The 12,909-nt window shown below is 46.4% G+C and overlaps 1 protein-coding gene across 1 annotated transcript in view; it reads right to left on the reverse strand.

The window, feature by feature from the left end:
* Window positions 1–10,388: 10,388 nt before the first annotated feature.
* Window positions 10,389–12,909, reverse strand: part of LOC126101418 (chondroadherin-like protein) — a gene marked incomplete at its 3' end in the record, with an annotated part of 212,176 nt that continues 209,655 nt past the window's right edge. The window contains exon 8 of the mRNA XM_049912079.1: window positions 10,389–10,485. Coding sequence (XP_049768036.1) covers window positions 10,389–10,485 — 97 coding nt within the window. The remainder of the gene's footprint in view (window positions 10,486–12,909) is intronic.

Here is a 12,909-nt window from a genome sequence, read left to right on the forward strand (position 1 = left end):
TCCCGTTTGCCTGTTGCTGAGGATAGAGCATTCGATTCCTCCGAACTTGCTTGCATGTTCATTGATTCGGAAACCGATGACGTGGTCGAATCGTTTCCGATTGATTTTCGTCATGTAGCTACAGCCACAGCTACCGACCCTGTCCTTGCTACCGTTCTGCGTTTTGTTGCTACGTAATGGCACTTGTCAAAGTCACGGATCGAGGATCCGTTGGTTCGCCGATTTTTTGCTCACAAGGAGAGACTTTTTGTACGACGTGGTGTTTTGCTGTTGCGTTCTGATAAAGATCAGTCCAGGGTCGTGGTCCCACGTTCGTTACAGTCCTCTGTATTACGGCTTCTCCACCAAGGACATTGGGGTGTAGTGAGAACGAAACAACTTGCTCGTCAGCACTGTACTTGGTTCGGAATCGATGCTGCGATTACGAATATGTGCTCTTCTTGCATGGCGTGTGCCGAACAACAATCCGCACCGCCGCGGAAATTCTTTGCTTGGCCAAAAGCCACTTTTCCTTGGCAACGCTTACACATCGATTTTGCTGGTCCATTCTGGAATGCTCGATGGTTGGTTGTTGTCGATTCCTTCAGTAATTTTCCATTTGTTGTCCGGATGTCTTCCACGACGTCACCTGCCACCATCCAAGCGTTGTCTGCTATCTTTTGCGTTGAAGGTCTACCACAGACTATTGTTTCCGACAATGGCCCACAATTCATGTCCGCAGAATTTCAGTCATTCTGCACGGCCAATGGTATTCAACATCTGACGTCCGCGCCGTTTTCGCCTCAGTCAAACGGTGCCGCTGAACGATTGGTCCGGACTTTCAAGTCACAGATGTTGAAATTGGAAGAGTCGCATTCTCGGGAGGACGCGTTGTTGCTCTTTTTGTCCTCTTATCGCTCTCAGCCCCGGGATGGTCGCTCGCCGGCTGAGTTGCTCCAGGGTCGTCCTCATCGACCCTTGATGTCATTGCTGCATCCGCCGCATCAGGTTCCTGTGCAGCGGCAGACTCCTGCTTTTGCTCCAGGCGACGTGGTATTCTATCGCAACTATCGCGGTTCACGGCGTTGGCTCGCAGGGCGCATTCTTCGCTGCCTCGGCCGCGCGATGTATTTGGTTTTGGGGGCCTCTGGTGAGGTGCGTCGGCATCTCAACCAGCTGCGCCTCTGTCGTCGCAAGGGTTCTGCCGCTCCCCGTCTGCTTTCAGCGACGGTGCCGTCCGGTCAGCGCCCTGGGGACCCATCTACTGGCTCGCCTCATCCCCAGGTGTTACCGACGATGCCTTCCATTTTGCCCCATGGCGACGCGCCGCAGCCGCTGCCTCCGCCGCCGCCTGTTCTCCCGCCGGCGCCGCCCGCAGTGGACGCTTCGCTGCAGCCGCCAAGCGCCTCCCTGGGTCACGCGCCGCCGATCGCTTCCCGTGACCAGCTGTCCTCCGCCATGGAACTCTTGCCCGCTCCGAACCACATGGCGTCATCGCGCGTCGGATACCCCGACGCAATGGAGGTCGACCCTTCGGCCCCTCCTGTCTCTTTACGGGCGCATACGCCACATGTTGACGTGCACCCTGGACTAGGTTTTCAGGCGTTTCCTAGCTCCCCTCGGACCGAATGGCCGGGTGCGGGTGGCACAGCCTCGCCTGTTGTTAGGCTCCCCACCTCATCGCATACGTCAACATGGGGCCCTCCCCACGGCGGGCGGAAACCTTATAACACGACCGTTCGCCGATTTGCGGGGGAGGAATGTGGTGTCACCGCCAGACACCACACTTGCTAGGTGGTAGCTTTAAATCGGCCGCGGTCCATTAGTACATGTCGGACCCGCGTGTCGCCACTGTCAGTAACTGCAGACCGAGCGCCACCACACGGCAGGTCTAGAGAGACGTACTAGCACTCGCCCCAGTTGTACGACGACTTTGCTAGCGACTACACTGACGGAGCCTTTCTCTCATTTGCCGAGAGACAGTTAGAATAGCCTTCAGCTAAGTCCATGGCTACGACCTAGCAAGGCACCATTAACCATTTCTAGAGAGAGTCTCACTTGTATCATCAATAATGCTGTATACAAATGATGGAGTAAAGTTAAGTATTTCAGCAGCTACGTACATTTCTTTATAGCATTCATTAAGTATCCTGTTCCAGACCTCACGCCCGTCTGCGTTAGATTATAGCGTGCAATTCGGCCTCCTCTATCTACAAGGTGTTGGCACATTTGCCAACACATCAAAGACGATTCGTAATGAACAGTAAAATAAATATTATTGTGGAACATCAATACTATGTGTTTTAAGGTTTTAATATGTCTATGTTCCTCCACCTACTGGTGGAACATTCCTTAAATATTAAGAACATTTCATTTTATTCCACAATTTATACAGCACGGTACCTGTAGTATATTGAGAAATATTACTTGTACATGCATACATACATAAGTAGTATTTCTAACTTAGACTAAAAGATGAATGTATACACATTCACTAAATTAATACTTTCTCATCTGCATATTGATACCTCAAGTTATAATATCTCATTTTCTACTGTCATTGTTGATGTTTATCTGATCTTTGTTGCTTGATCACAGTTGTAAACTATTTCTTTCAACATTTGCCCATGACTTAATGCGTAACTACTCCAAAGATGCGAACGCGCTGCTTTGTATGGGGACTGTCACGGTATAATGCAGTGGGACTGTTCGTATACAATGTCGTGCGACTTTGTCGCTAGGTGTGTACTAAGCTTAAAAAAAAGAAAAAAAGACCACTGTATACTTATTTACTACTGACTCCAGTTCATTCATTTTTTCCACACTTTTGTTTTCCATTATTTCTTCCGAAAATTAATGAACAGTCAGGCTTCAAGAGTAAAATCTGTCAGTGTAGGACACCAGTTCCAATAAGTGTTGGCCAAGGGGCATCAGAGGTTTCACATGAAGCACGTCCTCGTTATATGCTATGATTGAGAACCATGTTCTGGAAACTGTTTCAGGACGATCGGTAGCACAGCCAGTCAGAATATGGAACACGATTATCCCTCTTCCTCCATGCGGTGGGGAGTATTTTAAGCATTTCAGATAAACAAAAAAAACGCTGAACACGCTGATAGAGTTGGAATTACAACGCAGAGTTCACAACAAGTGATGCGGCGAAAAGCGAAGGGCGGCTCACGCGGAAGGTGGTGACGTCAGGGGGCAATCGGACCGCCAGTCACGCTGCTCATACCGCCCGCTAGCTGAGAGTACCGCACCTGTGGAAAAATTAAAAAATTCAAGTAACGTTCAGCACAAAATCCCCATATAAGAAGTATTTTTACACCACAATGTGTTAGCCTTACAAAACAGTTATACACTACTGGCCATTAAAATTGCTACACCACGAAGATGACGTGCTACAGACGCGAAATTTCACCGACAAGAAGAAAATGCTGTAATAAGCAAATGATTAGCTTTCCAGAGCATTCACACAAGGTTGGCGCCGGTGGCGACACATACAACGTGCTGACATGAGGAAAGTTTACAACCGATTTCTCATACACAAACAGCACTTGACCGGCGTTGCCTGGTGAAACGTTGTTGTGATGCCTCGTGTAAGGAGGAGAAATGCGTACCATCACGTTTCCGACTTTAATAAAGGTCGGATTGCAGCCTGTCGCGATTGCGGTTTATCGTATCGCGACATTGCTGCTCGCGTTGCTCGAGATCCAATGACTGTTAGCAGAATATGGAATCGGTGGGTTCAGGAGGGTAATACGGAACGCCGTGCTGGATCCCAACGGCCTCGTATCACTAGCAGTCGAGGTGACAGGCATCTTATACGCATGGCTATAACGGATCGTGCAGCCACGTCTCCATCCCTGAGTCAACAGATGGGGACGTTTGCAAGACAACAACCATATGCACGACGTTTGCAGCAGCAACATGGACTATCAGTTCGGAGACCATGGCTGCGGTTATCCTTGACGCTGCATCACAGACAGGAGCGCCTGCGATGGTGTACTCAACGACGAACCTGGGTGCACGAATGGCGAAACGTCATTTTTTCGGATGAATCCAGGTTCTGTTTACAGCATCATGATTGTCGCATCCATGTATGGCGACATCGCGGTGAATGCACATTGGAAGCGTGTATTCGTCATCGCCATACTGGCGTGTCACCCGGCGTGATGGTATGAGGTGCCATTGGTTACGCGTCTCGGTCACCTCTTGTTCGCATTGACGGCACTTTGAAGAGTGAACGTCACATTTCAGATGTGTTACGACCTGTGGCTCTACCCTTCATTCGATCGTTGCGAAACCCTACATTTCAGCAGGATAATGCACGACCGCATGTTGCAGGTCCTTTCTGGATACAGAAAATGTTCGGATGCTGCCCTGGCCAGCACATTCTGCAGATGTCTCACCAATTGAAGACATCTAGTCAATGGTGGCCGAGCAACTGGCTCGTCACAATACGCCAGTCACTACTCTTGATGAACTGTGGTATCGTGTTGAAGCTGCATGGGCAGCTGTACCTGTACACGCCATTCACGCTGTGTTTGACTCAATGCCCAGGCGTATCAAGGCCGTTATTGCAGCCAGAGGTGGTTGTTCTTGGTACTGATTTCTCAGGATCTATGCACCCAAATTGCGTGAAAATTTAATCACATGTCAGTTCCAGTATAATATATTTTTGGAATGAATACCCGTTTATCATCTGCATTTCTTCTTGGTGTAGCAATTTTAATGGCCAGTAGTGTACAGTGATGAGTCAAACGTCATGACCACTGCCCATCGTGACACTGAATTCTCCCTTGTGGCGTTATAGAGCACTTGGCGCGGTAGGGCGCCGTAAGGAAAGAGTAATAAGCGGTGCAGAGACGAATGGGGAAAGACTACGAAAATCTCCTGCGGCGTTTCCAGCTAGTAACACCAGACGAAGTTGAAGAAGCTATAAGTCATCTAAAACCCTCGAAGATGACTGGATCTAACAAAGTCACCAACCTTCTGCTCACCTGTCAAATTGAAACAGCTTCGTTGTTGTTGTTGTGGTCTTCAGTCCTGACACTGGTTTGATGCAGCTCTCCATGCTACTCTATCCTGTGCAACCTTCTTCATCTCCCAGTACCTGCTGCATCCTACATCCTTCTGAATCTGCTTAGTGTATTCATCTCTTGGTCTCCCTCTACGATTTTTACCCTCCACGCTGCCCACCAATACTAACCTCAGAACATGTCCTACCAACCGATCTCTTCTTCTGGTCGTGCTACAAACTTCTCTTCTTCCCAACCCTATTCAATACTTCCTTATTAGTTATGTGATCTACCCATACAATCTTCAGCATTCTTCTGTAGCACCACAATTCGAAAGCTTCTGTTCTCTTCTTGTCCAAACTCTTTACCGTCCATGTTTCACTTCCACACATGGCTACACTCCATACAAATGCTTTCAGAAATGACTTTCTGACACTTAAATCTATACTCGATGTTAACAAATTTCTCTTCTTCAGAAACGCTTTCCTTGCCATTGCCAGTCTACATTTTATATCCTCTCTACTTCGACCATCATCAGTTATTTTGCTCTCCAAATAGCAAAACTCCTTTACTACTCTAAGTGTCTCATTTCCGAATCTAATACCCTCAACATCACCCGACTTAATTCGACTACATTCCATTATCCTCGTTTTGCTTTTGTTGATGTTCATCTTATATCCTCCCTTCAAGACACCATCCATTCCGTTCAACTGCTCTTCCAATTCCTTTGCTGTCTATGACAGAATTACAATGTCATCGGCGAACCTCAAAGTTTTTATTTCTTCTCCGTGGATTTTAATACCTACTCCGAATTTTTCTCTTGTTTCCTTTACTGCTTGCCCAATATACAGATTGAATAACATCGGGGAGAGGCTACAACCCTGTCTTACGCCCTTCCCAACCACTGCTTCCCTTTCATGTCCCTCGCCTCTTATAACTGCCATCTGGTTTCTGTACAAATTGTAAATAGCCTTTCGCTCCCTGTATTTTACCCCTGCCACCTTTAGAATTTGAAAGAGCGTATTGCAGTCAACATTGTCAAAAGCTTTCTCTAAGTATACAAATACTAGAAACGTAGGTTTGCCTTAATCTTTCTTCTAAGATAAGTCGAAGGTCAGTATTGCCTCACGTGTTCCAGTATTTCTACGGAATCCAAACTGATCTTCCCCGAGGTCGGCTTCTACTAGTTTTTCCATTCGTCTGTAAAGAATTCGTGTTAGTATTTTGCAGCTGAGGCTTATTAAACTGATTGTTCGGTAATTTTCACATCTGTCAACACCTGCTTTCTTTGGGATTGGTATTATTATATTCTTCTTGAAGTGTGAGGGTATTTCGCCTGTTTCATACATCGTGCTCACCACATGGTAGAGTTTTGTCAGGATTGGCTCTCCCAAGGCCGTCAGTAGTTCCAATGGAATGTTGTCTACTCCTGGGGCCTTGTTTCGACTCAGGTCTTTCAGTGCTCTGTCAAACTCTTCACGCAGTACCGTATCTCCCATTTCATCTTCATCTACACCCTCTTCCATTTCCATAATATTGTCCTCAAGTACATCGCCCTTGTATAGACCCTCTATATACTCCTTCCACCTTTCTGCTTTCCCTTCTTTGCTTAGAACTGGGTTTCCATCTGAGCCCTTGATGTTCATACAAGTGGTTCTCTTATCTCCAAAGGTCTCTTTAATTTTTCTGTAGGCAGTATCTATCTTACCCCCTAGTGAGATAAGCCTCTACATCCTTACATTTGTCCTCTAGCCTTCCCTGCTTAGCCATTTTGCACTTCCTGTCGATCTCATTTTTGAGACGTTTGTATTCCTTTTTGCCTGCTTCATTTACTGTATTTTTATATTTTCTCCTTTCATCAATTTAATTCAATATTTCTTCTGTTACCCAAGGATTTCTACTAGCCCTCGTCTTTTTACCTACTTGATCCTCTGCTGCCTTCACTACTTCATCCCTCAAAGCTACCCATTCTTCTTGTACTGTATTTCTTTCCCCCATTCCTGTCAATTGTTCCCTTGTGCTCTCCCTGAAACTCTGTACAACCTCTGGTTATTTCAGTTTATCCAAGTCCCATCTCCTTAAATTCCCACCGTTTTGCAGTTTCTTCAGTTTTAATCTACAGGTCATAACCAATAGATTGTGGTCAGTCCACATCAGCCCCTGGAAATGTGTTACAATTTAAAACCTGGTTCCTAAATCTCTGTCTTAGCATTATATAATCTATCTGATACCTTTTAGTATCTCCAGGGATCTTTCATGTATACAACCTTCTATCATGATTCTTAAACCAAGTGTTAACTATGATTAAGTTGTGCTCTGTGCAAAATTCTACCAGGCGGCTTCCTCTTTCATTTCTTAGCCCCAATCCATATTCACCTACTACGTTTTCTTCTCTCCCTTTTCGTACACTCGAATTCCAGTCACCCATGACTATTAAATTTTCGTCTCCCTTCACTATCTGAATAATTTCTTTTATTTCATCATACATTTCTTCAATTTCTTCATCATCTGCAGAGCTAGTTGACATATAAACCTTGTACTACTGTAGTAGTACCTTCTGATCAGCTGTCGAATTGAAACAGCTTCAGCCATCTAAATTTCCAATTTTATTTTATTTGTGCTACCAGTTTCAGCGCTACATTACGTCATTTTCAGCCCCCATGACCGACGTGTACGATGAATTCCACCTCGTGTACAGTCAAAATAGGCCCAGCATACAGACACTGACATCGACAGACTTCTTTTTAACAAAATGATCACGTCGATCATCACTCATCAGTGATCAAATGATAGTCAGGGGGGTCGCTTTGTTAAAAAAGAAGTCTACAAAAGCAGTGACTGTATGCTGGATCCTATTTCGGCTGTACAAAAGGTGGAAATCTTCCTACTCGTCAGTCAGGGGGCTGAAGATGGCGTAATGTACCGCTGAAACTGGTTGCTGTTGTTGTGGTCTTCAGTCCCGAGACCGGTTTGATGCAGCTCTCCATGCTACTCTATCCTGTGCAAGCTTCTTCATCTCCCAGTACATACTGCAACCTACATCTTTCTGAATCAGCTTAATGTATTCATCTCTTGGTCTCCCTCTACGATTTTTACCCTCCATGCTGCCCTCCAATGCTAAATTTGTGATCCGTTGATGCCTCAGAACATGTCCTACCAACCGATCCCTTCTTCTTGTCAAGTTGTGCCACAAACTCCTCCCCAATCGTATTCAATACCTCCTCATTAGTTATGTGATCTACCCATATAATCTTCAGCATTCTTCTGTAGCACCACATTTCAAAATTTTCTATTGTCTTCTTGTCCAAACTATTTATCGTCCACATCTCACTTCCATACATGGCTACACTCCATATAAATACTTTCAGAAACGACTTCCTGACACTTAAATCTATACTCAATGTTAACAAATTTCTCTTCTTCAGAAACGCTTTCCTTGCCATTGCCAGTATACATTTTATATCCTCCCTACTTCGACCATCATCAGTTACTTTGCTCCCCAAATAGCAAAACTCCTCTACTACTTTAAGTGTCTCATTTCCTAATCTAACATCCTCAACATCACCCAACTTAATTCGACTACATTCCATAGTCTAGTTTTGCTTTTGTTGATGTTCATCTTACATCCTCCCTTCAAGACAATAACCATTCCCATTGGAAAAGGGCACAGGTCATCGCCGTTTTCAAGAAGGGGCGTCGAACAGATGTTCAGATCTATAGACCTATATCTCTAACGTCGATCAGTTGTAGAATTTTGGGACACGTATTATGTTCGAGTATAATGACTTTTCTGGAGACTAGAAATTTAGTCTGTAGGAATCAGCATGGTTTTCGAAAAAGACGATCGTGTGAAACCCAGCTCACGGTATTCGTCCACGAGACTCAGAGGGCCACAGACACGGGTTCCCAGGAAGATGCTGTGTTTCTTGACTTCCGCAAATCGTTCGATACAGTTCCCCACAGTCGTTTAATGAACAAAGTAAGAGCATATGGACTGTGAGACCAATAGTGTGATTGGATTGAAGAGTTCCGAGATAACAGAACGCAGCATGTTATTCTCAATAGACAGAAGTCTTCCGAAGTAAGAGTGATTTCAGGTGTTCCGCAGGGGAGTGTCGTAGGACCGTTGTTATTCAGAATATACATAAATGACCTTGTGGATGACATCGGAAGTTCACTGAGGCTTTTTGCGGATGATGCTGTAGTATATCGAGAGGTTGTAAAAATGGAAAATTGTACTGAAATGCAGGAGGATCTGCAACGAATTGACGCATGGTGCAGGGAATGGCAATTGAATGTCATTGTAGACAAGTGTAATGTGTTGCAAATACATAGAAAGATAGATCCCTTATCATTTAGCTACAATATAGCAGGTCAGCAACTGGAAGCAGTTAATTCCATAAATTATCTGGGGGTACGCATTAGGAGTGATTTAAAATGGAATGATCATATAAAGTTGATCGTCGAGATGCCAGACTGAGATTCATTGGAAGAATCGTAAGGAAATGCAATCCGAAAACAAAGGAAGTAGGTTACAGTACGCTTGTTCGCCCACTGCTTGAATACTGCTCAGCAGTGTGGGATCCGTACCAGATAGGGTTGATAGAAGAGATAGAGAAGATCCAACAGAGAGCAGCGCTCTTAGTTACAGGATCATTTAGTAATCGCGAAAGCATTACGGAGATGATAGATAAACTCCAGTGGAAGACTCTGCAGGAGAGACGCTCAGTATCTCGGTACGGGCTTTTGTCAAAGTTTCGAGAACATACCTTCACCGAAGAGTCAAGCAGTATATAGCTCCCTCCTACGTATATCTCGCGAACAGACCATGAGGATAAAATCAGAGAGATTAGAGCCCACTCGGAGGCATACCGACAATCTCTTTCCAAGAACAATACGAGACTGGAATAGACGGGAGAACCGATAGAGGTACTCAAAGTACCCTCCGCCACACAGCGACGGGTGGCTTGCGGAGTATCGATGTAGGTGTAAATGTAGATACTCAGAGATGAAAAAGGTTGCACAGGATAGAGTAGCACGGAGAGCTGCATCAAACTGAAGACCACGACAACAACACAGAGGCATACCGACAATCATTCTTTCTACGGACTACTCATTGGGTTGAAGAGATTAGATAGTAGTACCACCACACACCGTTAGGTGGCTTGCGCAGTGTGATGTAGCTGCAGACGCGCGGAGTCTGCGCAGAGGGCCGCGGCTACTCACGTTGACGCAGTAGACGGACTGCCGACGCTCGTCGCCGCGGCGCCGTCTGGAGCGCAGGATGAGGGCGACGCCGAGCGCGCTGCCCAGCGCCACGACGGCGGCGAGCCCGGCCGCCTGCGCCACGCTCATGCCGGCCCTGGCGCGCGCCTTGCGCCCCCTCGCCGCCCCCGCAGCGCCGCGCCGCCACTCCGCCGCGCACTGCGCGCTCGCGTTCAGCGACGCCAGCCCCGCGTCGCGCAGCGACTCGGGCGCCACGCACCTGCCGCAGCCACCACCTCGCTGCACCACCTGACAACCTCTTATCTCAACGTATACGTAACAACAAAACCGTAAACCCAGCGTTTCCACGAGGGCAGTTCAATAAGTAATGCAACACATTTTTTTCTCGGCCAATTTTGGTTGAAAAAACCGGAAATTTCTTGTGGAATATTTTCAAACATTCCCGCTTCGTCTCGTATAGTTTCATTGACTTCCGACAGGTGGCAGCGCTGTACGGAGCTGTAAAAATGGCGTCTGTAACGGATGTGCGTTGCAAACAACGGGCAGTGATCGAGTTTGTTTTGGCGGGAAACCAGGGCATCTCAGATATTCATAGGCGCTTGCAGAATGTCTACGGTGATCTGGCAGTGGACAAAAGCACGGTGATTCGTTGGCCAAAGCGTGTGTCATCATCGCCGCAAGGTCAAGCAAGACTGTCTGATCTCCCGCGTGCGGGCCGGCCGTGCACAGCTGTGACTCCTGCAATGGCGGAGCGTGCGAACACACTCGTTCGAGATGATCGACGGATCACCATCAAACAACTCAGCGCTCAACTTGACATCTCTGTTGGTAGTGCTGTCACAATTGTTCACCAGTTGGGATATTCACAGGTTTGTTCCCGCTGGGTCTCTCGTTGTCTAACCGAACACTGTAAAGGGCACAGGAGAACCATCTGTGCGGAACTGCTTGCTCGTCATGTGGCTGAGGGTGACAATTTCTTGTCAAAGATTGTTACAGGCGATGAAACATGGGTTCATCACTTCGAACCTGAAACAAAACGGCAATCAATGGAGTGGCGCCACACCCACTCCCCTACCAAGAAAATGTTTAAAGCCATACCCTCAGCCGGTAAAGTCATGGTTACAGTCTTCTGGGATGCTGAACGGGTTATTCTGTTCGATGTCCTTCCCCATGGTCAAACGATCAACTCTGAAGTGTATTGTGCTACTCTTCAGAAATTGAAGAAACGACTTCAGCGTGTTCGTAGGCACAAAAATCTGAACGAGCTTCTCCTTCATGACAACGCAAGACCTCACACAAGTCTTCGCACACGAGAGGAGTTCACAAAACTTCAGTGGACTGTTCTTCCTCATGCACAATACAGCCCCGATCTCGCACCGTCGGATTTCCATATGTTTCGCCCAATGAAGGACGCAATCCGTGGGAGGCACTACGCGGATGATGAAGAAGTTATTGATGCAGTACGACGTTGGCTCCGACATCGACCAGTGGAATGGTACCGTGCAGGCATACAGGCCCTCATTTCAAGGTGGCATAAGGCCGTAGCATTGAATGGAGATTACGTTGATAAATAGTGTTGTGTAGCTAAAAGATTGGGGAATAACCTGGTGTATTTCAATGCTGAATAAAACAACCCTTGTTTCAGAAAAAAAATGTGTTGCATTACTTATTGACCTGCCCTCGTACATGTCTTTGAACACGTTAATCTCCAAAACTACACTAGCGGCCATTAAAATTGCTACACCAAGAAGAAATGCAGATGATAAACGGGTATTCATTGCACAAATATGTTATACTAGAACTGACATGTGATTACATTTTCACGCGACTTGGGTGCATAGATCCTGAGAAATCAGTACCCGGAACAACCACCTCTGGCCGTAATAACGGCCTCGATACGCCTGGGCATTGAGCCAAACAGAGCTTCGATGGCGTGTACAGGTACACCTGCCCATGCAGCTTCAATACAATACCACAGTTCATCGAGAGTAGTGACTGGCGCATTGTGACGAGCCAGTTGCTCGGCCACCATTGACCAGACGTTTTCAGTTGGTGAGAGATCTGGAGAATGTGCTGGCCAGGGCAGCTGTCGAACATTATCTGTATCCCGAAAGGCCCGTACAGGACCTGCAACATGCGGACGTGCATTATCCTGCTGAAATGTAGGGTTTCGCAGGCATCGAGTGAAGGGTAGAGCTACGGATCGTTGTTGTTGTGGTCTTCAGTCCGGAGACTGGTTTGATGCAGCTCTCCATGCTACTCTATCCTGTGCAAGCTTCTTCATTTCCCAGTACTTACTGCAACCTACATCCTTCTCAATCTGCTTAGTGTATTCATCTCTTGGTCTCTACGATTTTTACCCTCTACGCTGCCCTCCAACGCTAAACTCTTCCTCTCCCCAATTCTATTTAATACCCCCTCATTACTTATGTGATCTACCCATCTAATCTTCAGCATTCTTCTGTACCACCACATTTCGAAAATTCTATTCTCTTCTTCTCTAAACTTTTTATCGTCCATGTTTCACTTCCCTACATGGCTATACTCCATACAAATACTTTCAGAAACGACTTCCTGACATTTAAACCTTATCCTGATGTTAACAAATTTCTCTTCTTCAGAAACGCTTTCCTTGCCATTGCCAGTCTACATTTTATATCCTCTCTACTTCGACCACCATCAG

This window comes from Schistocerca cancellata, chromosome 9 (genome assembly GCF_023864275.1).
Source record: "Schistocerca cancellata isolate TAMUIC-IGC-003103 chromosome 9, iqSchCanc2.1, whole genome shotgun sequence".
Lineage (NCBI taxonomy): Eukaryota > Metazoa > Arthropoda > Insecta > Orthoptera > Acrididae > Schistocerca > Schistocerca cancellata.